General features: G+C 39.2%; 1 protein-coding gene across 1 annotated transcript; it reads left to right on the top strand.

Moving 5' to 3' along the window:
* Nucleotides 1-14,305: 14,305 nt before the first annotated feature.
* KCNJ8 (potassium inwardly rectifying channel subfamily J member 8) lies at nucleotides 14,306-20,557 on the top strand. The gene is made up of 2 exons (XM_060113447.1): nucleotides 14,306-14,679; nucleotides 19,657-20,557. Exons 1-2 carry the CDS (start codon nucleotides 14,306-14,308, stop codon nucleotides 20,555-20,557), a joined length of 1,275 nt encoding a protein of 424 aa, XP_059969430.1.
* The last annotated feature ends 6,621 nt before the right edge of the window (nucleotides 20,558-27,178 follow it).

The raw sequence follows: 27,178 nt of genomic DNA, 5'->3' as shown, positions 1-27,178 counted from the left end.
CTTTTTAAGCCCAAGTTTTATTTCCCTGTGGCAATGACTGCATAACACACAGCCTGTGAGACATTTCCTCACAGCCACCCATTCAAAATGAGCAGTAACACTCACCTAGAACTGCACCATCCTCCTCATTTCAGGATCCCCAACACATATGACAATCACAAGCATACTTTAGATAGAGGCACCCATTTCTCCCAGTGATCTCTCACTTCCATTTCTAAGTGCCAAGCACTTGACCTAGACACTGAATTCACTGTGTCCTTGGCAAACAGGAAAGAGAAAGTGGCAGAAGGCAGATTTGGGGGTGACACAATTTCACCTGAAAATAGGAGCTTCTTTGTTCCCACCTGACAACTTGCAGCATATATTAAATGCAGTAAAATATTATATTGGAAACTCAAGGCATCTAGGCTTTTGGCCAAACACGTAGGGAAAAAATTAGCAAGCCTAGTATTTCATGGGAACTTCTTGGCTTAAATAATATTTTAATAAAGCTTAGCTACATGTGCCAATAAAACATAGAGATGACAGAATGATTTATGATTTAAATATCATATAATTGCTGAAGTGTCTAGTACCATCTTATATCAAACAACATAAGAGAAGCAAATTCCCGGGGGCAAAGAAGAAAGGAGCAATGTGAAATCAATGCAGATATCAGTAGAGTGCACATTGCATAAACCATCTCATTAAAAATTTGATGAAAGGATAATAATAGCTAACATATCTTGAGAAGATATGATATGAGCCTTATAAGTATACTCTCATTTAATCTTGACAAAAGCTCTATAAGGTAATCATTATTATCCTCATTTTAGAATTGAGGTACAGATTGGCTAATTTGCCAAAGGTTTAGTGGAAATAAGATGCAAACTCAGGCAACCTGATTTCCAGGCTCATAGTTATAGCCATGTGCTATACTAGACTAATGATTAAATTAGTTAATCATTTAACTTTTCTTGGGAATAAATTATTTATATGATATATGATCTATAATAACAAAGAATTATGTCAGTCTATGTAGAATATATTGAAAAAGGAACTGGACCAGGAATTAGAAGACCTGAATTCTAGTTTCGATTCTATCACATATTGAATGTATGGCCTTGGACTTATCATTGAAAGCCTAAGTTTCCATCTCCTCATTTGCAAAAAGGAAAACAAGATGGCATGATAACAGCCGCCTGCTGGCCTCATCAAGTTTTGGGAATCTTAAATTAAATGATGGTGAAAGAATTTTATGATTTGAAAAGCACATTCTGGTATGAAATATCAGCATTGAGAACCCACTACATATACCACATCTTAATGGTACTATAGGGATTTTTTTTTTTTTTTTTTTTTTTTTTGCGGTACACGGGCCTCTCACTGTTTTGGCCTATCCCGTTGCAGAACACAGGCTCCAGACGCACAAGCTCAGTGGCCATGGCTCACGGGCCTAGCTGCTCCACGGCATGTGGGATCTTCCTGGACCAGGGCATGAACCCGTGTACGCTACATTGGCAGGCGCCACCACTGCACCACCAGGGAAGCCCCTACTATAGGGATTTTTTAAGTCAGAAAATAAGCTTTTCCCTTTTTAAAAAACTTGATATGATTCTAACTTTACAATGGTGAGATGATATATTCAAGCTGAAATATTATATAAAAATGGCTCCAGAATATTGATATCGTTGAGGTTCTGGAAAGGGCAAATGTAAAATCAGTCTTCTGGGGTACAACCTAGATGTCCTGGGGAGGACATAAAAAATTAAGTGAACTCACACTCAAAATTAAAACCACCAGGATGGGAATCAAGAGAGACAACAAATAGGGATATTAGCACAAGAATGAGAAATAATTAAACAATCTATAAGAGATTTAAAAATATGTATGTTTGCCAAAAATGATGTGAAAACGTGCTCAATATCATGCTTCATCAGGAATGCAAATACAAAATTAAAATTAAAAAAAAAAAAACCAAACAGCTACCTACCCACTGAAATGACTAAAACCACAAAGACTAACAACACCAAGTGTTGGTGACGGTGGGACTCTCACACATTGTTGGAGAGAGTGTAAATGGAACAACCAGTGTCAAAAACTGGCTGTTTCTACTAACGCTAAATATGTGCCTTTACCAGGACTCAACATTTCCACTCCTGGGCACCTATCCAAGAGAAATGAGTGCTTACATCCACAAAAATACTTGTACAGAAATGTTAAGAGCAGCTTAATTCATGAGTGAAAAAACCAAAAAAATACCCAACAGCCCAAATGGGAAGATGGATAAATAATGGTGGCTTATGCACACAAGGAAATACTATTCCTGGTATATGAAACAACATAGCCAAAGCTCACAAATATTATATTGAGTGAAAGAAGGCAGATACCAAAGAATATACATGATTCCATGTATACGAAGCTAAGCAACAAGCAAAACATGCCAATGATAAAATAAGTCATAACAGACTGAGCCCTGGTGGGGAGAAATTACAGTCTGGAAAAAGGCAGAAGGAAATTTTCTAGGGTGATAGACATGTTTTATGTCTTGATCTGTAATCTGTATGGCAGTTACATAGTTGTTTACATGGGTTTTTTTAAAGGTAGGAAAAAGAACAAATTAATTAAAAATAACCAAATAGAATGTCTAGAAAAGAAAAAAGCCATTAAAATTAAAAATTCAATGAACAGATTAAACAGCAATTAAGCTTAAATGATAAGAGACTTCTTCCATTGGAAAGAGATCTAGAACGCACCTGGAATGCAACACAGAACAAGCTGATAGAAAATAAGAAGGACACTGAAATGTAGAAAACAAACCGGTTACCAGTAGGAAGAAGGAAGGGGAGAGGGGCAACACAGGGGTAGGGGATGAAGAGGTACAAAATATTATGTATAAAATAAGCTACAAGGATATATCGTACAACACAGGGAATATCTCAAATATTTTATAATAACTATAAATGAAGTATAATCTTTAAAAATTGTGAATCACTATATTATACACCTGTAACATATAATATTGTACAATGAGTATGTTTCAAAAAAGAAAAAGAACACTGAAAAGATATGGAGGATATGGACTTCCTTGGTGTTGCAGTGATTAAGAATCCGTCTGCCCAACCCTCAGAATGGGAGAAAATATTTGCAAATGAATCAGCGGACAAAGGATTAATCTCCAAAATATATAAACAGCTCATGCAGCTCAATATTAAAAAAACAACCCAATCTAAAAATGGGCAGAAGACCTAAATAGACATTTCTCCAAAGAAGACATACAGATGGTCAAGAAGCACATGAAAAGCTGCTCAACATCATTAATTATTAGAGAAATGCAAATCAAAACTACAATGAGGTATCACCTCACAACAGTTAGAATGGGCATCATCACAAAATCTACAAACAACAAATGCTGGAGAGGGTGTGGAGAAAAGGGAACCCTCTTGCACTGTTGGTGAGAATGTAAATTGATACAGCCACTATGGAGAACAGTATGGAGGTTCCTTAAAAAACTAAAAATAGAATTACCATATGATCCAGCAATCCCACTACTGTGCATATACCCAGAGAAAACCATAATTCAAGAAGACACATGCACCCCAATGTTCATTGCAGCACTATTTACAATAGCCAGGTCATGGAAGCAACCTAAATGCCCATTGACAGATGAATGGATAAAGAAGATGTTGTCCATATATACAATGGAATATTACTCAGCCATAAAAAGGAACGAAACTGTGTCATTTGTTGAGACGTGGATGGATCTAGAGACTGTCATACAAAGTGATAAATCAGAAAGAGAGAAACAAATATCATATATTACGGCATATATGTGGAACCTAGAAAAATGGTACAGATGAACCAGTTTGCAGGGCAGAAATTGAGACACAGATTAGAGAACAAACGTATGGACCCCAAGCGGGGAAAGCAGCGGGGGAATGGGGGTGGTGGTGTGATGAATTGGGAGATTGGGACTGACATGTATACACTGATGTGTATAAAAGTGATGACTAATAAGAACCTGCTGTATAAAAAAATAAATAAAATTTAAAAATTAAAAAAAAAAAAAAGAAAGCAGGGATCAGAATCTAAAACCAGGGCTTCCCTGGTGATGCAGTGGTTGAGAGTCCGCCTGCCGATGCAGGGGACACAGTTTCGTGCCCCGATCCGGGAAGATCCCACATGCCGTGGAGCGGCTGGGCCTGTGAGCCATGGCCGCTGAACCTGCGCGTCCGGAGCCTGTGCTCCGCAACGGAAGAGGACACAACAGTGAGAGGCCCGCGTACCGAGAGAAAAAAAAAACAACCTAAAATCATAGATGCATGAAGAAACCCTCAAAGGATATGTAGACACTCACAGTAGTGGTTGCCAGAAAAAGGTGATAGTGGGAACTGGACAGATCATCATCATGGAAGGAAGGTAGACTTCTCACTGAATAATTTTTTATATGTTCTAATATTTGATCAGTGTGAATATATGCTGTTTTTCATATAAGAAAGTACATGAAAAACAGCATATTTTGTTTATTAATAAGACAAAAATGCAGCTGGAAAAAAAAAAAAAGAATCAGTCTGCCAATGCAGGGGACATTAGTTTGAGCCCTGGTCTGGGAAGATCCCACATGCAAATAAGCCCGTGCACAACAACTACTGAGCCTGCACTCTAGAGCCTGCAAGCCACAACTACTGAGCCTGCGTGCCACAAGTACTGAAGCCCACACGCCTAGAGCCCGTACTCTGCAACAAGAAAAGCCACCACAATGAGAAGCCCACGCACCGCAATGAAGAGAAGCCCCCGCTCACCGCAACTAGAGAAAGCCTGTGTGCAGCAACGAAGACCTAATGCAGCCAAAAATAAATAAATAAATTTATTCTAAAAAAAGTTATGGAGGATAGATTTAGAAGGTCTGAAAGAGGGATCCCAGGGAGAAAAAAGAGAATGAAGAGGATTCAAAGAGGCAGGAACTATTCCTAAAAAATTTGGACTCAGATGATTTCAAAAAGTGGCTAATCCCTATTCTGTTTAAACTATTGCAGTCCATAGAGAAGGAATATGCATCAATTTTTTTTATGAAGACTCATAACATTTACCCAAAATCAGGCAGAAATAAGTCAGAAAGAATAATACAGACTAACTCACTTATACACATCTATGCAAAAATCCTAAATAAATAGTGGGAAAGACAATCCAGCATTATATTAAAATAATAATTTATCATGACCAAGTGGAGTTTATCACAGGAATGTAAAAACAATTTGACTTTTTTTTTAACCTAGTAACATAATTCACCCTATTAACTGGCCAAGGAAGGAAAAAAAAGTCACTTTGGTATATGCTAAAAAGGTCTTTTATGTAATTCATCATCCATTATTGATTTTGAAAAGTAGAAAAAGCACACTACCTCAAAATGATAACCATGTAAACTATATATTCTGGAAGCATTTTCTCAAAATCACTAAAAAGAAAAGCATGTCTGATATCATCATGATTATTTACTATTGATCTGAAAGTACAAACAAATGCAGGTTAAGAAAAATATACACAAATTATAAATTAATGAAATACTAATTAAAGAAGTTACAGTAAAGTTATAATTATTTTAGAAAATATTATGTTTTAAGTTTCATTGGCTTATGCTAAATCCTTTACACATTTACCTCATTTAATCTATACAACTTGAAGAGGTAGATGTTAGAGTCTCCATTGTACAGAAAAGACAATTGAGGCTCAGAGCGATTTAGTGTGTTGCTCAAAGCCACCAACCAAGGAAATGGCAGAACTGGTCATTGATCCCACATCCTTCTGACTCTAAAGCTATGTGAACTTAAACAAAAGGTATATTTCATGCATCTTCCACAATTCCTCAGTTTCAATTGCATAATAAATTTCTGTAGATTTACAGAGAGGAGATCATTTTATGACCCCATTTATTCTGACAATAAATGAGGTAATTTGACATTTTAGATTAGCAACAAATATCAAATATTTAATTCTAATTTGAACCTGTTTAGAAAAACGGTCTTGTAAAAACTTTTCTGGCACAGTTAATTTTTTTTTAATAAATTTATTTATTTTATTTATATATTTTTGGCTGCATTGGGTTTTTGTTGCTGCACGCGGGCTTTCTCTAGTTACAGCGAGCCAGGGCTACTCTTCGTTGTGGTGCGCGGGCTTCTCACTGCAGTGGCTTCTTTTGTTACAGAGCATGGGCTCTAGGTGTGTGGATTTCAGTAGTTGTGGCACGCAAGCTCAGTAGTTGTGGCTGTTGGGCTCTAGAGCGTAGGCTCAATAATTGTGGCTCACGGGCTTAGTTGCACTCAGGCTTAGTTGCTCTGCGGCATGTGGGATCTTCCCGGACCAGGGCTCGAACCCGTATCCCCTGCATTGGCAGGCAGACTCCCAACCACTGCGCCACCAGGGAAGCCCCTGGCACAGGTAATTTTTACCTAAAGGAAAATTCAGGTCATTTAACAGCAGAAAAAAAAAATCCTGGCAAATGATCATTGGGGCCAATGAGTCTAAATATCACTTTAAAATTTTCAACCTCTATAATCCCGCTGTAGCAGGCATTTTTGAAAGGTGGCAATAAGGAATCACCTTACCGAGAAAGTTCTGGAAAATGTCAGGTTTCTCTTTCCAAGCACTGCATGAGTCACTGATTTTTCAAAACATAGTGATATGAAAGCTTAGCAATGGATCAAGACATTGCTGGGAATTGCTGTTTCCCCAAGAGCTTCAGAGAAGCCTATAGCAAGATAGATCCCAGGATCCTGCAAACTTGCCTTTCTTTTGCACAAGAATATCAAGGCATAATTTCAAGGCCTGGAAAAATGAATAGTGACAGCCACTCTTCTTCATCTCCTCTTGGAAGAGACCCTACCAGCTTTATTTAGTACTAGCATTTTGTACACTAACAGCAGAAAATAATTACCACGGGTACTCTCTACTTGATTGAAGGAACCACTTTTCTCTTGGAGACACTATTACAGTAAACCAGACATGTTGATTTCCTGGGTCTCTATTTTATTACCAGTATCTTGGCTGGCTCCCTTTCAGTCTCCTGTCTTGATTAAATTCAGGAGTTGAGGAGATGCCAGTACAAGTACTGGATAGTTAGGATTCTGAAGGTTGGTGAGGTCTCAAAAATAATACTCAAGTCTATAAAATGATATTATCATGTATTTTCTTTTCTTAGTCTTAGATTAGGAAAGATAGTTAAATAATAATTAAAGGAATCTGGGGGTCTATCCTTCCCCCCTTCCCACTGCCATACAGCTCTGAGGTCTTTTTGACCATCACTAAACCAAAACAAGCCTAATTTATTAATAAGAACTGACATTTTTAAGTACTTAGACCAGTCACTATCCTCACCACTTTATATGGATTGTGTCCTCTTGTTCTCATAATAATTCTATGAGTTTCTTAAACCTAAGTGAACAAAAGAATCTCCAGGGGAACTCTTAAATGTGCTTTATTAGAAGTGTTTATACCTTCTCATGAAAGATATTTTAATTTGGGGGCCAAAGATATTATGTCTTATTCTATCCTTCCTCCATAAAAGCCTGGAGGAGCATAACATAATGTAACCAGGTGTTTTCCACATAGCTGGATCGTGGATTAACAATCATCCCTTTGAGATATTATTCAGTGAAAAGAGTTTAGGATTAGAGGTCAGATATTTTGAGTTTGTTGTAGCTTTCCACCTGCTAGGTATTTGATTTTTTTTTTTTTCGGTACGCGGGCCTCTCACTGTTGTGGCCTCTCCTGTCACGGAGAACAGGCTCTGGACGCACAGGCTCAGCTGCCATGGCTCATGGGCCCAGCTGCTCCGCAGCATGTGGGATCTTCCCAGACCGGGGCACGAACTCGTGTCCCCTGCATCGTCAGGCGGACTCTCAACCACTGCGTCACCAGGGAAGCCCCTAGGTATTTGATTTTACACATCATCGCGCTATACTCTAATCGATTTTGTGTAAGATAAGGAAAATAACCTAATTCTCACACAGCTGCCCCCAACTTAGTTCAATATTTTTCATCACCTAGAATATGCAGACTCTGAATCTTTATTCATTGGGTGAATGGAGAGATGGATAGATCAGTGAATGCACTTCCCAGTTTTCCCATCTCATCTCCTTTTCCTCATTTCCATCTGATATGTGGATCTTGTTACTATTCTTCAAACACACCAAGCTTCTTCCCACCTCAGAGCCTTTATACTTGCTCTTAGGTTGCCTGAGCCCCTGGCTGATTCTTTTTTCAAATTTCACCTTCTTAAAGAGGCCTTTTCTGAACTCTATGTAAAATTGCCAATCACTGGCCCTAGTTACTCTCAATCCTTATCCTGCTTTACTCTCTTTATAAGTTTCAAAACCATAGATAATTATAGAATATATTATTTGTCTACTTGTTCACTAACATCTTCCTCCCTAAGAATGCATTGGAGCAGGGACTTTGTTTTGTTCACCTGGTTGTATATTAAAAGGTAGTGACTGTTATGAATGCCCCCTTCCTGACTCGCAGATTCACACCTGTGAGCTGGCAAAAGTTTGAGGCCTTGAGCATGCAAACTGGATGGAGATCTTTTTCATTGAAGGTTCTAATGGATATCCTTAAAGAAAGGGGGTACCTAATTTAAAGGAGAGAGAGGCTCTTTTGCACATAAATAGATACATATCTCAAAAAGAAATGTTCTCTGAACTCACTGGAACCGATAAGTACGAAGAGTTATATTGTCATTCCCATTTCATGATAACTCCAAAAAAGTGAGTTTATAACATGCTGTTTTGATTACTAGTTTATGTAACAGTTTTATTAAGCTGATTCCAAAGCAATATGTTCCAAAGTGGTTTATATGAGGACACTAATAAAGCAGCATACCAAGCAAATAGACCAACTGTTATTTGGGCTGCTAACATGAATCGTTTCCATTGTCATTTTGAAGACTCTCCAAATTCTTAAGTCTAATACAGCTCAGGAAAACCAAGAGCTCTAAATTCACAAGTCACGTCAAAGGCAAGGTCATCAAATGCTAGGACTTCACCCTTTAGTCTCAAGAGTACTTTCAAGGATTTCACTGATTTGTATTTGGTAATCAAAGCAGCAGACAGACAGGAAAATCATCAGTCTTTCTCCACTTCTTTGAAGGCACCTGACAAACTTCTTTTCTTAGGAAAGTGAGAAATGCAGAAACTTCTTTATCTGCAAATGAAATGCACATAGGGTCTAAAAGGAATCTAACAGATATTTACTTATAAGTGAATAGATATCCTTGAATTGCCTTCCAATTACTGCATAAATTTCTCCAGGATGTAACATGAGCAGACAGATTCTTACAGGATTCCTGAAGAGTCAAGAAAATCATAAAATTTAAGGTTAGTTCTGTTCTAAACTCATTATAGGTCTTCTCTAGGAGTAATGCACAAATTAGTCTTCACTCTTGAAAGAGCAGTTAGGAGATTATAGAACAGTTAAGAAAACCTTAAGTGGATGACAACAAAATAGTGATTAAATAAGTAGACCAATAAAATAAGCCTGAAGCAGTAAATGCGTTCTTGAAAAATGGATTTCCTTCACAAATTTCTCAGAGGTAAATTTAAATGTTTATTATTTGGCCCATAATATGAAAAGAGGACGATCAAAGGGGGAAGAACTAAAGATCAATTAATAATATATATTGAGCATCTACTGTGTGTCCAGAAAGAGGTCTGAGGATACAGATATGTCTCCATTAGGCTCAAAAGTTGTCAAGAGAAACATAACTAGCAAATGCCAAGTTTAGACAAGTTTAATATTTAAACAAGTTTAAGTACTGGGGACCTGGAGTGGTTAAGAGAGTTGCTGAGGAAGGAAGGAGTGGATAGTTTGAAGGGAGGAGAAAGAAAAGGTCAAGAGAGAAGGGAGAGGTGATGAGTAATGAAATCTTTGCAGACAGATATGGCCCTAGACTTCAAGGAGATCTCCAAGCTTCAGATTACCTGCGTGGGCTGTGAGAAATGGTTGCAAACACATAAAGGGAGGAAAGACAAGAGGTAGAGTAAGTGCAAGAAAGAGAGAAACACCGTGTTGAGAGCACTATTCCTTCTTTCTTTCATTTGACAAGTATTTGTTGAGTACCCACTTCTAGGAGCTAGGAACAATTCCAGACAGTATTAACAACAAGCTATGTGCCCTCATGCAGCTTCCATTCAGTGCAGAAAAACTAGTTAAAGGAAAAAGACATAAAGTATCGGTTTTTAAAAATGTCAGGAAGGGAATGAAAAGAGAAAAGAAAAAGAAAGTCTGTATTTATTTTTTTTCCTTTTTTTTTCTTTGCGGCACGCGGGCCTTTCACTGTTGTGGCCTCTCCCATTGCAGAGCACAGGCTCCGGATGCGCAGGCTCAGCGGCCATGGCTCACGGGCCCAGCCGCTCCGCGGCATGTGGGATCCTCCCGGACCGGGGCACGAACCCGTGTCCCCTGCATCAGCAGGCGGACTCCCAACCACTGCGCCACCAGGGAAGCCCCAGTCTGTAATATTTTTACAGTACACATTCTCCATCTTTTTTCCAAATGGCTGCTATTCGTTTTCTAGGCATATTATTGCCAAAAATTTACTTATTAACTTCTTAAAATTAACTTTCGTTATGTGCATTCTTAGTGCCCTTACTTTGAATTAATCAGTTTAAAGCATTAACTACTAAAAAGTAGGGTATAGAGTTTGGCACTTCAAAACAATTCAAAACTTGACTTGAAACTGCATATGTGGAAGAATATATCTCACTAGAAAAAAACTGAATCCTAAATATGTGTTATAGCAAAAGACCAGAATTTTCATAGGATTCCGACATGGATTTATTTGTTGCCAACCTTCTCATAATTCTCCTCAATGCTTCACCTCTTCTTATTCAATTTTCCTACTATTTCTCTGTCATCACAGTAAATGTCACAGTCGCCTGTGACTTTACCCTCTCCCAATACTGACTTTGTAGCATTCCTTTTGCATACATTTGTATACTGTCCACTGACATTGCTTATTAGCCCCAGACCTCATTCCTTCTCTGATAAACACAATAGTTTCCAGGGTCCCCTTCTGCCAATCACAGAAGTTTGGAGCCTGAAGGGACTCGACTTAGCAATGCACCTTCAAAGCCATCTTGGCCTCTTTTTCCTGGTCAATCCTCTTAAAGCAGGCACTTGCGGTGTTCTCTAATCAACATCCTTCCATGGCTTACCACTACCTCCTAAAGACAGTCCAGACTCCCTTTTTTGAGCATTTAAGGCTGTCTATGTATTTTTTTTTTCTGAGGCACCAACATGGCTGTCGACCTTACCCTTCCCATTCATTGACTCAAAAGTATTCTTCAAGCCACTCTGTAATTGAAGCTGTGCTAGAGGCTTAAGATACAGTCACAGTTCTGCCCTCTAGAGCCCTCAGTTTCATGGGTTGTGGGGAAGGAGGAAGGGGATGGGACAAGTACATGAATAACCCACTATGTGTTCAGAGAGGTGGTGACAAAGGCTGCTCAGGGAGCACTGGACTCAAGCATCCAATCCTGCTCTTTTGCTGACCTTGTTTCATCAGTGCTGATTAAATTAGTTTGTTACTAAAACATGGCCCGCTCTTGTCAATCCCCTCATGATCTTCCTTCTCAGTAGGAAGAAGGTCTTTTCTCTGCTCTTCTCTAAACCCAAATACATCTGGTCTTTCAAAGACTAGATCAGATGCCCAATAATCCATGTAGATTTCTTTCCTTAGTCTTCTAGTCTTAATATGTCTTGTTTAGTTCTATTTCCATTCTCATTCTAATCACATCCTTGCTTCTATTAGAGTTTATTATCAAATCCATGTCTCTTACTACAACTGTCTACCTCTTAAGAACAGCAACTATGATATATATATATATATATATATATATATATATATATATATATATATCCCTTCCTCAAATAGGTGTTCGATGAATATTCCCCCAGCTAAGATAATAGGGAATAAATCGTACACCAAACAATTCTAAAATGGAATGATGAGGGGATTAACTGTACAATGTGATCCCCACACACTTGTAGTAATACTGCCACATAAATTACTGTAAAAATTCACAACAGTAGAGGAGAGAGCAACCACTAACAGACGAGGATCCCCAGGCTCAAATTGAAGGGGTTAAGCAGCTCTATCTGCAAGGGGGAGAAATGATTCTTCATTTGCCTTCATCAAAGGCTAATTTTAGGTCTCTTGATAATTAAATGAACACATTGTTTATGCTCCATATGCTTTCTGTCCTAAGTCTTGGAAAATACATGAAATTTCCAAGAATTAAAGTTTCCATTAACACAAGTGCCAAATCAGGAGGCCTGACCGGTGGGAGAAAGCACATTTGTCTTTGCTGGCTCCTTTTCAAAAAGCTACAGAAAGATATTTACTGTATAACTTTCTTGTGCGCAATTGCTCTGTTTTATCATTGAGGCCATCTAGACAAGACCGAGGAGCTGCCACATTTCAGAAAGCCACCAATTACTGAAGAATGACGGTTTGAGTTCTGAAGTGTTGACTGCAGTCCCTGTTCGGGGTAAAATTTTTTTATTGGAAGAGACTTCGAGCGGTTTTCTTCTTCCACTTTTTTTTTTTTTTTTTTTTGGTCGTAGTTGTGTGTTTGTGTGTGTATTTAATTCCCTGAGAACCAGTTTTGGCTGGTGAAGAAATATGTCAATACAAAGTGGGTTTCATAACACTTCTTCCACTTAACACCCCTACTAGATGGAAATTTAATGTAAATCAGTATGTGTGCACGCAGCCTGGATGCGTCAGAAGACTATTTTCTGATCTCTATATCTGGTTTTATATAACCTGAAGTAGCACAGTTATCTACCCAGGTTTAAAAAAAAAAAAATCTCTTTACGTCAGTGAACTCCCCGGAGCTGGGAGCCTTTTAAAGACATGCGTGTCACGCTGGCTGCAGGGGGTCGCAGCTACTGGGAAAAGGGCTGGTTCTACAGGCCCCGCCCTCCACCCCCCGTCGCCCCTCCCTCCTGCGGGCTCCCTACCTCCCCGGGACTCGCCTCTCCCCCACCCCCTCCCTCCCTCATCTCTGCAATTTCGGCCTCAGAGGTCTGGCGCGCGTCAAAGCCCGAAGTGGGAGGCTGATTTGTGGAGCATCACGCCCCAGCTCCTCTCCCCAAGCCTCTCCTCCGCCGTCGGCAGCGGCCAAGGGATAGAGCCGAGCAGGGGGAGGGGAAGAGCGACACCCATCCCCCTTCCTCCAGCCCTCCCCGCGTTCAGATTCAACTGCACCTTTTATTATTTTAACTCTTCTCCCTAGGACGCGCGGCCCCCGGATCTGTCCCTTCGGCAGTCGCGGTTCCCGCTCCCTCGTCCAGAGATGGGACAGCGAGGGACCCGCCCGCGGTCGGCCGGCGTGTGCGGGGAGGTGCGGCCGCGGCGCCCGCTCGCCAGAGTCTGTAAGTTTCAACGCTCCTCTAAGCGGAGGGGAGGGGGAGGCTGAATGCGTCCCCGCAAACGATTGAAAATGAAGAACACGGGCGAGGTTGACAGCGTCGGATGGAATTTCGGGGCACACACTTTTAATTGACTCTATCCGTAGCCCGCAGGCTATTATCCGGGGTTTTTCCTGCAGCTTGTATGTTTGATCCCTTCGTCGTCAAGAAGTTTTCAAGCTATTACATTATGCGTTCCAGTGGGATTTTTAAAAAAATGCAACTCACACTTCTTTCAAATTTAAAATACCTCTACGTAATTTTCAGGTTACATAGCACATTGCTTATTATTATTTTGTCGAATTACAAGACACATTTATACTGCGCAGGAGCTCACGGCCTTTGCCTATTTCTTAAAATAACAGAAAGAGAATTTCCCCTCTTTACTTTTAATATTGCTACATCATGTGAATAGTTTAGTAAATAGATCCTTAATTTTCCTCATAGACGTCGCGTGCTGGTATCCTTGCACTAATCTACAGACGTGGGTAATTTCAGAATTATCACTGAGGCTGCTGTTTACAGGAAGGCTCTTGGTTTTGTTTAACTAAGGCTGTGCTCTTATGTGTTCAAAACGATAAGGAATATTAAAACAGTTCTGGTTCAGATCAAGTAATTTTTCCGGGATCCAAGGACTCAAGCACTAACTAGGCTCGTGTTTAGATTAATAAGATCATACCTTTAGCTTTGCACGTCACCTGGAATGTATAGACACACCCCTACATGCAAGGACTGAAGAGGTGAGGAAAATAGGGGGAAACGTTTTTAATCTTCGTTTCCCTCCTGCAGGACGGGTCTCGAGGGGAGGAGAGGCAGGTCGGAGACAGGTGCATAGGCTGGCTATGGTGACGGGACGATGTTGGCCAGAAAGAGCATCATCCCCGAGGAGTATGTGCTGGCGCGCATCGCCGCGGAGAACTTGCGCAAACCGCGCATCAGGGACCGCCTGCCCAAGGCCCGCTTCATCGCCAAGAGCGGGGCCTGCAACCTGGCGCACAAGAACATTCGGGAGCAAGGACGCTTCCTCCAGGACATCTTCACTACCTTGGTGGACCTGAAATGGCGCCACACCCTGGTCATCTTTACCATGTCGTTCCTCTGCAGCTGGCTGCTCTTCGCCATCATGTGGTGGCTGGTGGCCTTTGCCCACGGGGACATCTATGCTTACATGGAGAAAAGTGGGATGGAGAAAAGTGGCTTGGAGTCCACCGTGTGTGTGACTAATGTCAGGTAAGAATGCAGCGGGATGAGGCAGGGGTGGAAAACAGTACAGAAAATAAGATGCAACTGTCCTTTCTCTCTTCACTGTTATTTTGTTGCAAGTGAACTAAAGAGTTTGTTTCAGTACCTTCAGAAGCAAAAAAAGTAAAAACGTAACAAAAGCAACAACAACAAAACCAATCCAATGTATTAAAAATCTTTTCAGAGGCAGCTTTATGGATGACGAGTCTTTGAAAATGTAGCACTTCAATCCTTTGAGCTGGCCTTGAAAATATTATACCAGTTATTTAAAAATGGTTGTGGTTCAAAGGATTCCACAGAGCGCCTTCCTCAAAAAAAACCACATACTGAGTTTTCAGTCTGAAAAAGCTGCTGTCCATAGTTCCAGTATCCACAAGGCAATATCTCTGATCAAAAAACATATTGTGCAAATGCTAGTAATGTTTTTCCACAACTTCTCTTACCAGTGACATTTTCAGAAATAATTAGAAAAATGGGAAAACACTGGTAAGAGGTGTTCTAGATAAAAAAATTTTTTTTTAAATCCACCAGAAATGAAGTAAACATAAGCCCTTCTTTATCAAGATTATCTTAAATAGCTGATTGCTTGCATTGAATTCCAAAATTAGAAGTTATGCTAAGATTCAGAACTAGAAAAAAATTATTTTTAATGGAGATTGGTCCAAATTTTTAATGGAAGAGATTATGTAGAAGTGACTTAGTGTTGTTTTCTCTAAAAGTTTTAGTAGGATAGGAAGACAGTTCTTAGATTGCCCTAATTTTGCTTTTTTCTCTTTTATCGTAAATATTTCAAAGATAAGTAAAGTGAATTTGATTTCAGTGATTCTCCTCTCATAGTTTCACATGGCCTAAGAACATTTACTTGGAGTGATTTGTCTCTTGTTTTGTTGGAAGATGGAAATAGGTAATATCAATTGCAAAAATATGCACTCTGCAGCGAAACATTAGTAGTTATACTAGCAACTTTTCCAGAACCTTTTCTCAATAATATTCCAAATTCACATAATTCATAAAGCAAAGCAACTGAGCAAGCACGATTCTTCCAGGAAACTGTAAAGAATAAGACCTTTGATAACCCTGAAAAGAAGCAGAAACTCAGACTGTAAACTTGTCCATCCTTCCATTCCCTGAATAGTTGCAATGCCAGATTATCAAGGAAGGTTGCGGTATTTGTTGTAGAGATCACATGCCACAGATTTCAGCTCAGATTCTGAGGAGGAAAACAAATTGAATAGATCCATTGCCTTTACCATCGAGTTAGATATTGTTTTCTCGTCTTAAACTTGCCACAAACTTTTGTCTCAAAGAAAATATAGGTGAAGAATGTAGGTGATCATCAGTACACCAAATATAAAGGAACAAAATACTGTGTTTAACAGGTATATGTAGGTCAGATATCATTATCTATAATATTTCTCTTTAAGAAATTTATTGGCACTGATGTTGGTGAATCATTTTCCTATCAAGGTACATTTTTAATAAACATGAAGTAGATACACATAAAAAGAGATAAAAGAAACAGAAATGATAAACTTCAGAAAAATAAAGGACAGATTTTATTCACAAGACAAATATATTGGCTTTTCCTGTGGGAAAAAAGTCATTAAGCAATTTATTAAAGATATGTCATCAAAAGTGAGATATTTTCAATGATTTTGTAAAAGAACTTGACAGAGTGCATTGGTTATTAAAAGCTGTTTTACTGCTAGCTGTTATTGTTCAACAAGAGGTGTTCTGAGCCATGTTTATCCCCCTGATGGATTCCTGCTGGTTTGAACATTCAATTCACTATGAGAAATGGCATCGCAGATACAGGGAGACACACCTGAATTTATCAGTATGACAGTTTTAGCATTTTATTTATTTATTTTTCATTAGGTGATTCTCTAAAGCATATTTCTTTTTTAAAATTTTTTTATTAAAATATAGTTGATTTAATCTTAGCATTTTAAATTGCACTTCTTACCTAAAAAAATATTATTGGACATCTTGTAAGGTTAAAATCTTACTGGTTTTATGTTAACATTGTGGTACTATTTATACTTCAATGCAACATACAATTTAATCTTAACCAACTCTACATAATACTTTTTCACCAAAAAAAAAAAAAAATAGAAACAGAAAAATCTCTATTCTCTCCCAAAGGGGATTTAAAAGATGATTAATAATATGTCTAATTCTTTGCATTTCCTTTCCTTTCCTTTCCTAAGTTCAGTGTCTCACCTTGTCATCAGAACCGAAAACAACTGATTATAATGAATATTCTCCAGTGTATCCAAATAACATTTAACATTCTCCTTCCAGGCTGGCTCACTTTCCCTTTCATGTGGATGACTTTCTAACATGAGTCAGAAAATAAACCAACATATTTCCTCTTCTAATTCAGCCTCACTCCCTCTGTAGAAGAACAAATGAGCAGTTAAACACTTTCATCTCTTGAGGTTGTTTAGCATGACAGGTGTTCATAAAAGGCTGGGTCCTGCACAATATAATGTTTGGAAGTAAGATCTTTCATAAAATAAACAACATACACAATATGGCACATGAATGATATCTTAAGCCGTTAAAATGAAACATCTGAGCATATTCATCATTATGCTGCTCCCTGAAGCATGTATAATTAGAAATTAGTGCTGTATCTGTGCCCCTTCACTGCAGTCTTTTCTTATTCTTTGCCATGTTTTTGGATCATTCAGTATTAGCTCATGTGTAGCTAGTGCAAAAAGCAATCATTGCTTTTCATGAATCGTTTTAGCAACAAAAGGGGTAAGAAAAGCAATTTTCACACTCCATTTAAAAGTTAATTAAACGAATCAACTATGTTTCAATTAAAAAAATAAAAAATAAAAATTCCTGATTATGAACCTGAATAGAAAAAAATCACCTGCTTGTGCTTGCCTACCATTCACGGTGTCCTGACAAAGAGCAGTACTTAACTTAGTATTCAAATATTTAATATTTGGTCTCTCATTGTGTGTGGCATTAATACACAGCTAATACTTTGACAGATGGTCTCTTGTCTATAAAATTAGAAAAGTTTGAAGTTGGGGTATAGGGCAAACACAAGACTATGACTGTTTCTATTAAGAAACCACAGCAGTGTAGGATATGTAGTTAAATGAATAATTTCAGTGATAAGAATAACCAAATGTGGTGCTTCTCAATCAGGGGAGATAAAACAGAATTATCTGCAAACTTTTCAAAAGTTTTATCCAGGTCCACCCTAAACTACCAAATCAGGGTTTACACTGAGATAAGGAAGAGAGTGCAGTTTGAAAAAGCTCCCCAAGAAAACCCTGACACTTGTTGGCCCCTTCCCTGTGCTTCTTTCAGAGACTAGGCCAGAATTAAGAGAATTCATGTTCTTATTAATCATGTAATCTTGACACAGTCACTTATCTATCTCTACCTCAAATCCTTCCTTTAATAACTTCAGTATTCTCTAGATCTCTTAGAGGACAAAATGAGACAATCAGTAAGAAAACATGTTTCATTCCAAATGGCACAACATGGTTTTTTTCAATTAAAAATACCAGTATTTTTGAATGATGTGCTTTGTACCACTCTTTAGCACTGTGCTTTCTCTATATAAGGTACACAATCAGTGTTTGTTAGGGAGTACAACTTTAAAGGTTGTAAATAATAAAAAGTTCACTTATTACTCAGTACTTCCCATATGACTCAAGTCACTTAAACACAGACAGGCAATAAATAATAGACATCAACCTGGAAGAAAATTTCTCAAAGTAAAATAAGCCTATAAATATAAATATGTCTAGGTATTATTTTAATGTTTTCACATAAACAGGCCGATCATTACATGATTTGAAAACATTAATAGAAGTGTATCCCAGAAACCTGGAGGTAGATGCATGCAGAGAGAGAGAGAGAGGGAGAGAATGAACAAGTGCTTGTGTTTAGAACTGGACATTTGATACATTAAGTTGGAGAGCCTTTCTAAAAGCCTTTAACAGCCTTTGGACCTGGGACTTCCCTGGTGGCACAGTGGTTAAGAATCTGCCTGCCAATGCAGGGGACATGGGTTTGACTCCTGGCCCGGAAAGATGCCACATGCCATGGAGCAACTGAGCCCATGCACCACAACTACTGAGCCTGCGCTCTAAAGCCCATGCTCTGCAACAAGAGAAGCCACCATGATGAGAAACCCATGCACTGCAACAAAGAGTAGCCCCCGCTCGCCGCAGCTAGAGAAAGCCCGCGTGCAGCAATGAAGACCCAACGCAGCCAAAGATAATAAATAAATAAATATTTTTTTAAAAATAGCCTTTGGACATCAACAAGTGAATGGATAAAGAAGATGTGGTGTGTATATATCTATATCTTTATCTATATCTAGATAGATATATACACACAATGGAATATTACTCGGCCATAAAAAGAATGAAATAATGGCATTTGCAGCAACATGGATGGACCTACAGATTATCATACTAAATGAAGTAAATCAGACAGAGAAAGACAAATATCATGTGATATCCCTTATATGTGGAATCTTAAAAAATGATAGAAATGAACTTATTTACAAAACAGAAATAGAGTCACAGACATAGGAAACAAACTTATGGTTACCAAAGGGGAAAGGGTGAGGGAGGGATAAATAAGGAGTTTGGGATTAACGTATACACACTACTATATATAAAATGGATAACCAAAAAGGACCTACTGTATAGCCCAGGGAACTCTACTCAATATCTTATAATAACCCGTAATGGAAAGAATCTGAAAAAGAATGTGTGTGTGTGTGTGTGTGTATACACATATATATATACTTCACTTTGCTGTACACCTGAAACAACTAACATGACATTGTAAAGCAACTATACTTTAATAAATTTTTTTTAAAATAGCCTTTGGAGGAAGAAAACGCAAAATTCAACTTAGCCTGTTATTTCGTGATTCAAAATCTGATCCAATGGCATTGTTTTCTGGTCTCATTTCTTACAGGTCTTTCACCTCTGCTTTCCTCTTCTCCATTGAAGTTCAAGTGACAATTGGGTTTGGCGGGAGAATGATGACAGAGGAATGCCCTCTGGCCATCACAGTCCTGATTCTCCAGAACATTGTGGGTTTGATCATCAATGCAGTCATGTTGGGCTGCATATTCATGAAAACAGCCCAGGCTCACAGAAGGGCGGAAACCTTGATTTTCAGCCGCCATGCGGTGATCGCAGTCCGAAATGGCAAACTGTGTTTCATGTTCCGCGTGGGCGACCTAAGGAAAAGCATGATCATTAGTGCATCAGTGCGCATCCAGGTGGTCAAGAAAACCACGACGCCCGAAGGGGAGGTGGTGCCTATTCACCAACTAGACATTCCCGTTGATAACCCCCTTGAGAGTAATAACATTTTTCTGGTGGCCCCTTTGATCATCTGCCACGTGATTGACAAGCGCAGCCCCTTGTATGATATCTCTGCCACCGACCTTGCCAACCAAGACCTGGAGGTCATCGTGATTCTGGAAGGAGTGGTCGAAACTACTGGCATTACCACCCAAGCGAGAACCTCCTACATCGCTGAGGAGATCCAATGGGGCCATCGATTCGTATCCATCGTAACCGAAGAGGAAGGCGTGTATTCCGTGGATTACTCCAAATTTGGCAACACCGTGAAAGTAGCGGCTCCGAGGTGCAGTGCCCGAGAGCTGGACGAAAAGCCTTCCATTCTTATCCAGACCCTCCAGAAGAGTGAACTGTCCCACCAGAATTCTCTGAGGAAGCGCAATTCCATGAGAAGAAACAATTCCATGAGGAGGAATAATTCCATCCGCCGGAACAATTCATCCCTCATGGTGCCCAAGGTGCAATTTATGACTCCAGAAGGAAATCAGAACACGTCGGAATCCTGACAACAACACAACCCCCAGAAAGTCTTTGATAAGATGTTGAAGAGTTTCTACAGGGCACAGACTGAAACAGAGCTGGAACACAATAATTTGTCCTTCTTTATCTTAATGCACTAAATGATATGCCTATTCCAACAGCAGCACTTTCTGTGTCAATAAACAGTAACACACAAGGTGGAGGGTTCTTGGCTCACTTGTTTCATCCGTGCAGTATTCGCAGAGATAGGCTTAAGTTATGTAGGGGAAATGCTCTCATTTCTCTCAATTTGAAACCCAAGAATTACATTAATAGTAATAGACCTTGAATATGAAAGTGGACCAAGGAACGATGCTTTATGAAATACTTAGCGGGTGACACCACAGTTGTCTCTGTTTCTATTGTTCACTCTTGAAATGTGATAGAATGGGCAGGGGGCCCCAAAATTGTGTTTTTCCTTTCTCTCTCTCTCTCTCTCTTTCTCTCTCTCTCTCTCTTTTTGATTTTTTTTTTAACTGCACCAGGTAAGAAGCCTGAGACAAAAACTGCTTAGTTTTGTTTCGTTCTGTTGTTTATTTTTAAATATTGAATTTTATTTTTTCTCAAATTGTATAGTGTAAGCATAACTAGTATTAGGAAAATTACACTAAAATTTTAAACAGGGACATCTGTGAAATTGGAAAACAACAACTGAGTTCAATTCTAGCATGTTTCCACATGAACATAATTGAATCTAACTAGAAATCAAAATTCCTATTCCATTAAGTCAATTATTGTAGTATAAGGCTCAAAGTTTCAAAGCTATATAAATCACCCCACAATATGATTGATGAAGCAAAGTTCCTGTTAACTTCTCATTCAGAGCCTTGAAAGCATGAATAGACACTTGCAAATCTATTTTTGGATTTCCCACAGAAAAACTGCTTAGTTCTGCATTTTCCCCGATGCTCAGCCAGGTGTCTACAGTCCTGCTGGGGCTCCCAGCTGCTTAAAGACAAGCCATAGGAGGTACCAACTGACTAAGAACAACTCACAGAAGAAACATTTAACCTGAAAAGTTTTACCCATTTCCCTGTGAGTTGGAAAAATATTTTTATTAAAAAGAAACAAAAAAAAAGCTGCTTAGTTCTCATCTACTTCTAAGTGGATTCTCTTAATTCACTTGGTCCTTCACAGTGACCCCCAGAGGTTTCTTTGTCCCCCTCATGGCCACCTGTTGGCAGAACCAAGCAAGGAGCTTTTGGAGAAAAGCTAAGAACATTCCTGTGTCATTTAGGACTGGATTCCCAAAAGAGACAGCTACTTCTTTTGCCTTCTCAGTTCTTGTTGAGAGCCTCCACTATAGTGAATATTTTATTAAAATATTTTCTTTGTATTCACTGTAGTTTTGCAATTTCTCTTTCACAAAATTATCGCATGTGAAACAGCGATCACACAGTGATGATATTCACCTCTGTGATCTCTCTCTCTGAGGGTCCCTCTGTTTGAGATCTGTTGTTCCAAGGGAACTACATTTTTAAAATTTTTTAAATTAAAAAAATTATAAATTCCATGTTGATTTCATTTCATTCAAAGTTTTAGAATGTTCTCTTGGTTTTTCTATTTGAGCTTGATGTATCATGGAAATCCTGTAAACTTTTTTCTTTGCGTCTCCCACCTCCCATCTTAAAACTACATCTCCTTCTCAGTAATATCTGAATGCACGCCTGGCATATAAAGATTTAGCATTATCTCAATTGCTAAAGTGAGATTTTCTATCAACCCTTGATTTAATCATCCTTAGCTCTTGCCTCTTCAAGGAAGGGATGAGGGCACAGGGAGAGAAGCACAAAGCTAGTAAGCTATAGGCTTATTCTCATATTTCACATAGCTAAACATCAGAAAGCTGAGCTCTTCTGTAGCCTTTTACACAGATTTTTGGGGTCTCTATTTATTTTACTTCATCTATGGACATTGGTATATTGAAACATTTCTGTACAGTTTTCAGTTTGCTAAAGAAAAATCTACCTTAATCAGATTTAGCCCACCAGTGATTACAGAGTTGGATTTCAGACCTCCTAGCAGTTCTGGCATAGATGTGGGTCCCCCTCTCCCATCCCAGGGAAACCAGACAGATGCAGAAGGCAACTGCCACACCAGCAAGAAGAACATGCACAGTACTTACCTGTTGTTCTGTGCAGTGGCAGCTCAACATCTGTGAAGGTGACACAGGCTGTGGGGCAGGTAATGTCTGGGCATAGTGGGGCTGAGATGCAGGATTTCTGAGTCCAGGTGATACAGAGATCCGTGGCAGCCAGGAGAAAATCTAGCAATGGAGTCAGAGCAGTTCCACCAGCCACCTTCCAGCTGCAGCCAAAGGCTGGGTGCCAAAGGCTGATGGCCATTGATTTCATGGGGAAGTCAGTGGAAGAGTTTGATGGGACCCTTATGTCAAGTCATGACTCAGATAAGGCCATCATTTAGCTAGTGACAGCCACACCAAACAAAAGGTCACATCAATTTCTAAAAATCTACAAGTGTTTTAGAACATTACAATGATTTCAGAACCTATTTTTGCCAAAATATATTTAACTGGCTAAGCAGTTTTGGAAATATTTGGTTTAGTTTTAGAAAATAAGATTCTTTATATGTGTGTGTGTATATAATTTTGACCTATGTATTGAATTTAAATATTATTTTACATTAAATACTTAGATTCTTCACTTCCGTCCTAGTCATCATACAGCAACCACAATATTCTTTTAGATCACATTACAACATGCCTCTACTTAACACCCTCCTATGGCCTTCCATTTTTCTAAAAATGAAAATCAAAACCTTTTCCAGGGCCCACAAGCCACTACATCTTTTTTTTTTTTTTTTTTTTTTTTTGCCGTACATGGGCCTCTCACTGTTGTGGCCTCTCCCGTTGCGGAGCACAGGCTCTGGACGCACAGGCTCTGGACGCGCAGGCTCAGCGGCCATGGCTCACGGGCCCAGCCGCTCCGCGGCATGTGGGATCTTCCCGGACCAGGGCACGAACCCGTGTCCCCTGCATCGGCAGGCAGACTCTCAACCACTGCGCCACCAGGGAAGCCCCTGGCCACTACATCTTATTACTACCTTTTCCCCTGAATCATTTCCACTCTACAACTCTGGCCTTGCTGTTCTCTGAAACAGAGCCATACATACTTTCATATCATGAGTTTGCTTCTACCAGGAACATTTCCCCAGAAGGCCTCCTGGTTCTCCTCCTGTGATTATTTAGGATTTCTGCTCCAATGTCATCTCATGAGACAGTGTAGTATAGTGGTTAAGAAAACAGACTCCGCAGTCAGACTCTCTTGGTTTAAATTTCAGTTTTAACACTTAGCATCTGTGAGGTCTTGACAAAATTAATATTTGTGCCTCATTTTCCTCATACATAAAATCAAAATGATTATAGTACCTACCTCATAAGTTGCTGTAAGAACTAAGGTAACTAATGTATATAAAGGGCTTAAAATAGTTTGATTCATTCACAAAGGACAAAAGCTAGAAATGAGGGACTGTCTTGAAATTAATTGGATTCTTAGTAAATGACATTCAGTGCATTATATTTGTTCTCTAGAAGAGAGAAAAAAAGATCTTTGCAACATGAATCTGATCTCTTAAAAATTCTGCAGCAGAGACCTTATACACATACCCAGTTGCTTTTCCTGATTATTTGATACATGCCACCTGCCTGTTGTCAAATAATATAATGTGTAGAATACTACAAAGTGTAAAGGGAAACATTTTACCTACAGAGGATATTTCTGGTTTCATGTATCTGTCATTAATTTATTTATCCAGTAATATATATTGAACTTCTACCATGTCTGACATTCACCATCTGGCAAAAAAAAACTAGGTGTGTTTCTTCTCTTTATGGAGGAGCGGAAATTTATAAGCAGGTTAGGTGCTGATTCTGCACCCAAATACTTTGAGATGGAAACTATCAGGAGAGGAAAACTGGCTTAGGTGCCAGAATTGCATGATCAAAATCGAGACCTACCCTTGGTTACTGGGCAGGCGTGGGAAGGCAAAGGAAGATCCAGAGCTGTGCCACGAGATAGTTTTGCGGAGAACTGGGTGAGAAAATAGAACACTGCTCATCTTTAGAACTATCATTTGTTTCCTGCTTTACATTATCCCAGTCCCACGGTTTTATTCTACAATTCCTCATCATTTGCCACTTGGCTCAAGACTTTCTCTGAGTAAAAATCCTGGTCCCCTGGACTCAGATATTTCTAACTATCTGGTCAAGTGTTTTAACTCTCAGGTGTCTCAGAACAAGCAGAGTCTTAAAGAGATGACCTCAGTTCCCAAAAAAAGTCTAACTCCCAGAGAATTTATTAGCCGCTTAGTAAACATGGGGCAGCACTTTTTCCCCCTCCATTGGTTGGAATCATTTATTTTTTACTGTTGTTTACAGATTTGCCATTTTTGGAAAAGAATGAAAAGCTATCTGCATCTCTTGGGGTTCCCACCCACAACTTTTGTCATTTTCACCATGTCCAAAGTAGAGGCAGAATGAAATTAGTGTCTCCAAGGACCAGTGCATTAAAATAACCATAACAAACCCTACAGGCTGTTTAAGAGGAAACCCAAGGGCCATGCTCTTCCCATGATCTTTATGCACAATTCTCATCAATGGTGATGGGAATTCCCCAGAGATCTAGGAAGGAAGTGACCCTAATTACACCCCCCTTGATAATTCACTGCACAGATTCAAGTTTAAGTTCATGAAAATCTTAATCAGCTTTTAACTTCAGATCAAAATACCACATCAGAGCCCAATTTCATTTTAGAGTATTTATATCTTCATTAGCACTCATTTTCAATCATTGTTCCGGTTCTCATGGAGATTTTCTTGGCAGTACTATATGACACCCCTCCCCCAACTCCAACACTCTCTGGCATAATTTAAATGAAACTCTTATTTTTCACAGTGTTTATTTTAATCACTTGAGAAAACAAAAATATTAAGGCTGGATTTCCACATACTATTGGACTACTTCAGCTTGTATTGAATAAATAGTGAAAATTGGAGGATAAAATAGTTACCTGTAAAACTGAAGTTAAAATATACTTTTCACTTATTAACAGATATATTAACAGACTTTTCAGGAGTCTTCACTTACTCGCCATTGACCGGTGAAAAAAGTCTACACTCTTTAAGCATGCTAGTCAAGGCTCTTTGTGGTTTGATTCCAACGCACCTTTTACAGCTTTGCTTCCTAACCCCTTCGAATAGGGCAATGTGTAAAATACTACAATGTATAACATAGTGCTTCAAGTTCACTGACTGCTTCACTCATATTCAGTCTCCCATACAAGTCTGCAAGTCTCTGAGCTTGAAACTCTGTGCTTTCTCTACCTAACAAAATTACTGCTTTTACAAAGCCTTCTCAAATCCTCCATCTAAATTACTTCTTTATCTCCACAGTGTGGATATTATTTCATAATATCTGGCACTATATAACTTTCGGATATCATATGCATGTCTCCTCAGACTGTAAGTCTTTCCCCCAGACGGCTTATCGCAGTGTTTGCCTAAAATAGATGGTGAAGCAGCCTGACAGTTATCTGCCCCAAATCCATTTGTCCTTTCTTTCATAGCAATCGAGTTGTTCAGCTAGTGCTAACACATTCCCCTGTCTCTGTTAGCTGTGGCCATGTGCCTGATTTGGGGCCAATGGCCCATGAACAGAAGTCAATGGACCACTTCCCATTCTTGATTTTAAAAACTCTGAGCTGGGCTTCCCTGGTGACGCAGTGGTTGAGAGTCCACCTGCTGATGCAGGGGACACGGGTTCGTGCCCCGGTCCGGGAAGATCCCACATGCCGTGGAGCAGCTGGGCCCGTGAGCCATGGCCACTGAGCCTGCGTGTCCTGAGCCTGTGCTCTGCAATGGGAAAGACCACAGCAGTGAGAGGCCCGCGTACCGCAAAAAAGAACAAACAAAAAAACTCTGAGCTTATGTTTCTGTACCTTCTTTCCCCTCCCATGCACCAGACACATATGTGGTGGAGACCAGCTTTGACCAGGCTGATGACATAAGAAGATGTGGTACATGTGTGTGTGTGTGTGTTTGTGTGTGTGTATAAAATGGAATATTACTCAGCCATAAAAAGAATGAAAAGAATGAGCAAAGTGGATGGACCTAGAGAATATTATGCTGCTTAGTGAAATAAATTAGATAGAGAAAGACAAATACTGTATGATATCACTTATATGTGGATCTAAAAAAACAATACAAATAAATGTATATGCAAAACAGAAACAGGCTCGCAGATATAGAAAATAAACTAGTGATTACCAGTGTGGAGAGGAAGAGGGGAGGGTAAGTTAGGGGTATGGGATTAAGAAATACAAACTACAATGGAATTCCCTGGTGGTCCAGTGGTTAGAATTTGGTGCTTTCACTGCCAGGGCCTGGGTTCAATCCATGGTCAGGGAACTAAGATGCCACATGCCATGCATCTTGGCCAAAAAGAAAAGAAATACAAACTACTAAGTATAACATAGATAAGCAACAAGGATATATTGTATAGCACAGAGAATTATAACTATTATCTTGTAATAACTTTTAATGGAGTATAATTTATAAAAATACTGAATCACTATGCTGTACAGATGAAACT

This window comes from Mesoplodon densirostris, chromosome 11, assembly GCF_025265405.1.
Source record: "Mesoplodon densirostris isolate mMesDen1 chromosome 11, mMesDen1 primary haplotype, whole genome shotgun sequence".
Classification (NCBI taxonomy): Eukaryota; Metazoa; Chordata; class Mammalia; order Artiodactyla; family Ziphiidae; genus Mesoplodon; species Mesoplodon densirostris.
The sequence above is the reverse complement of the archived record's forward strand: the minus strand, read 5'-3'. Positions and strand labels throughout refer to the sequence as shown.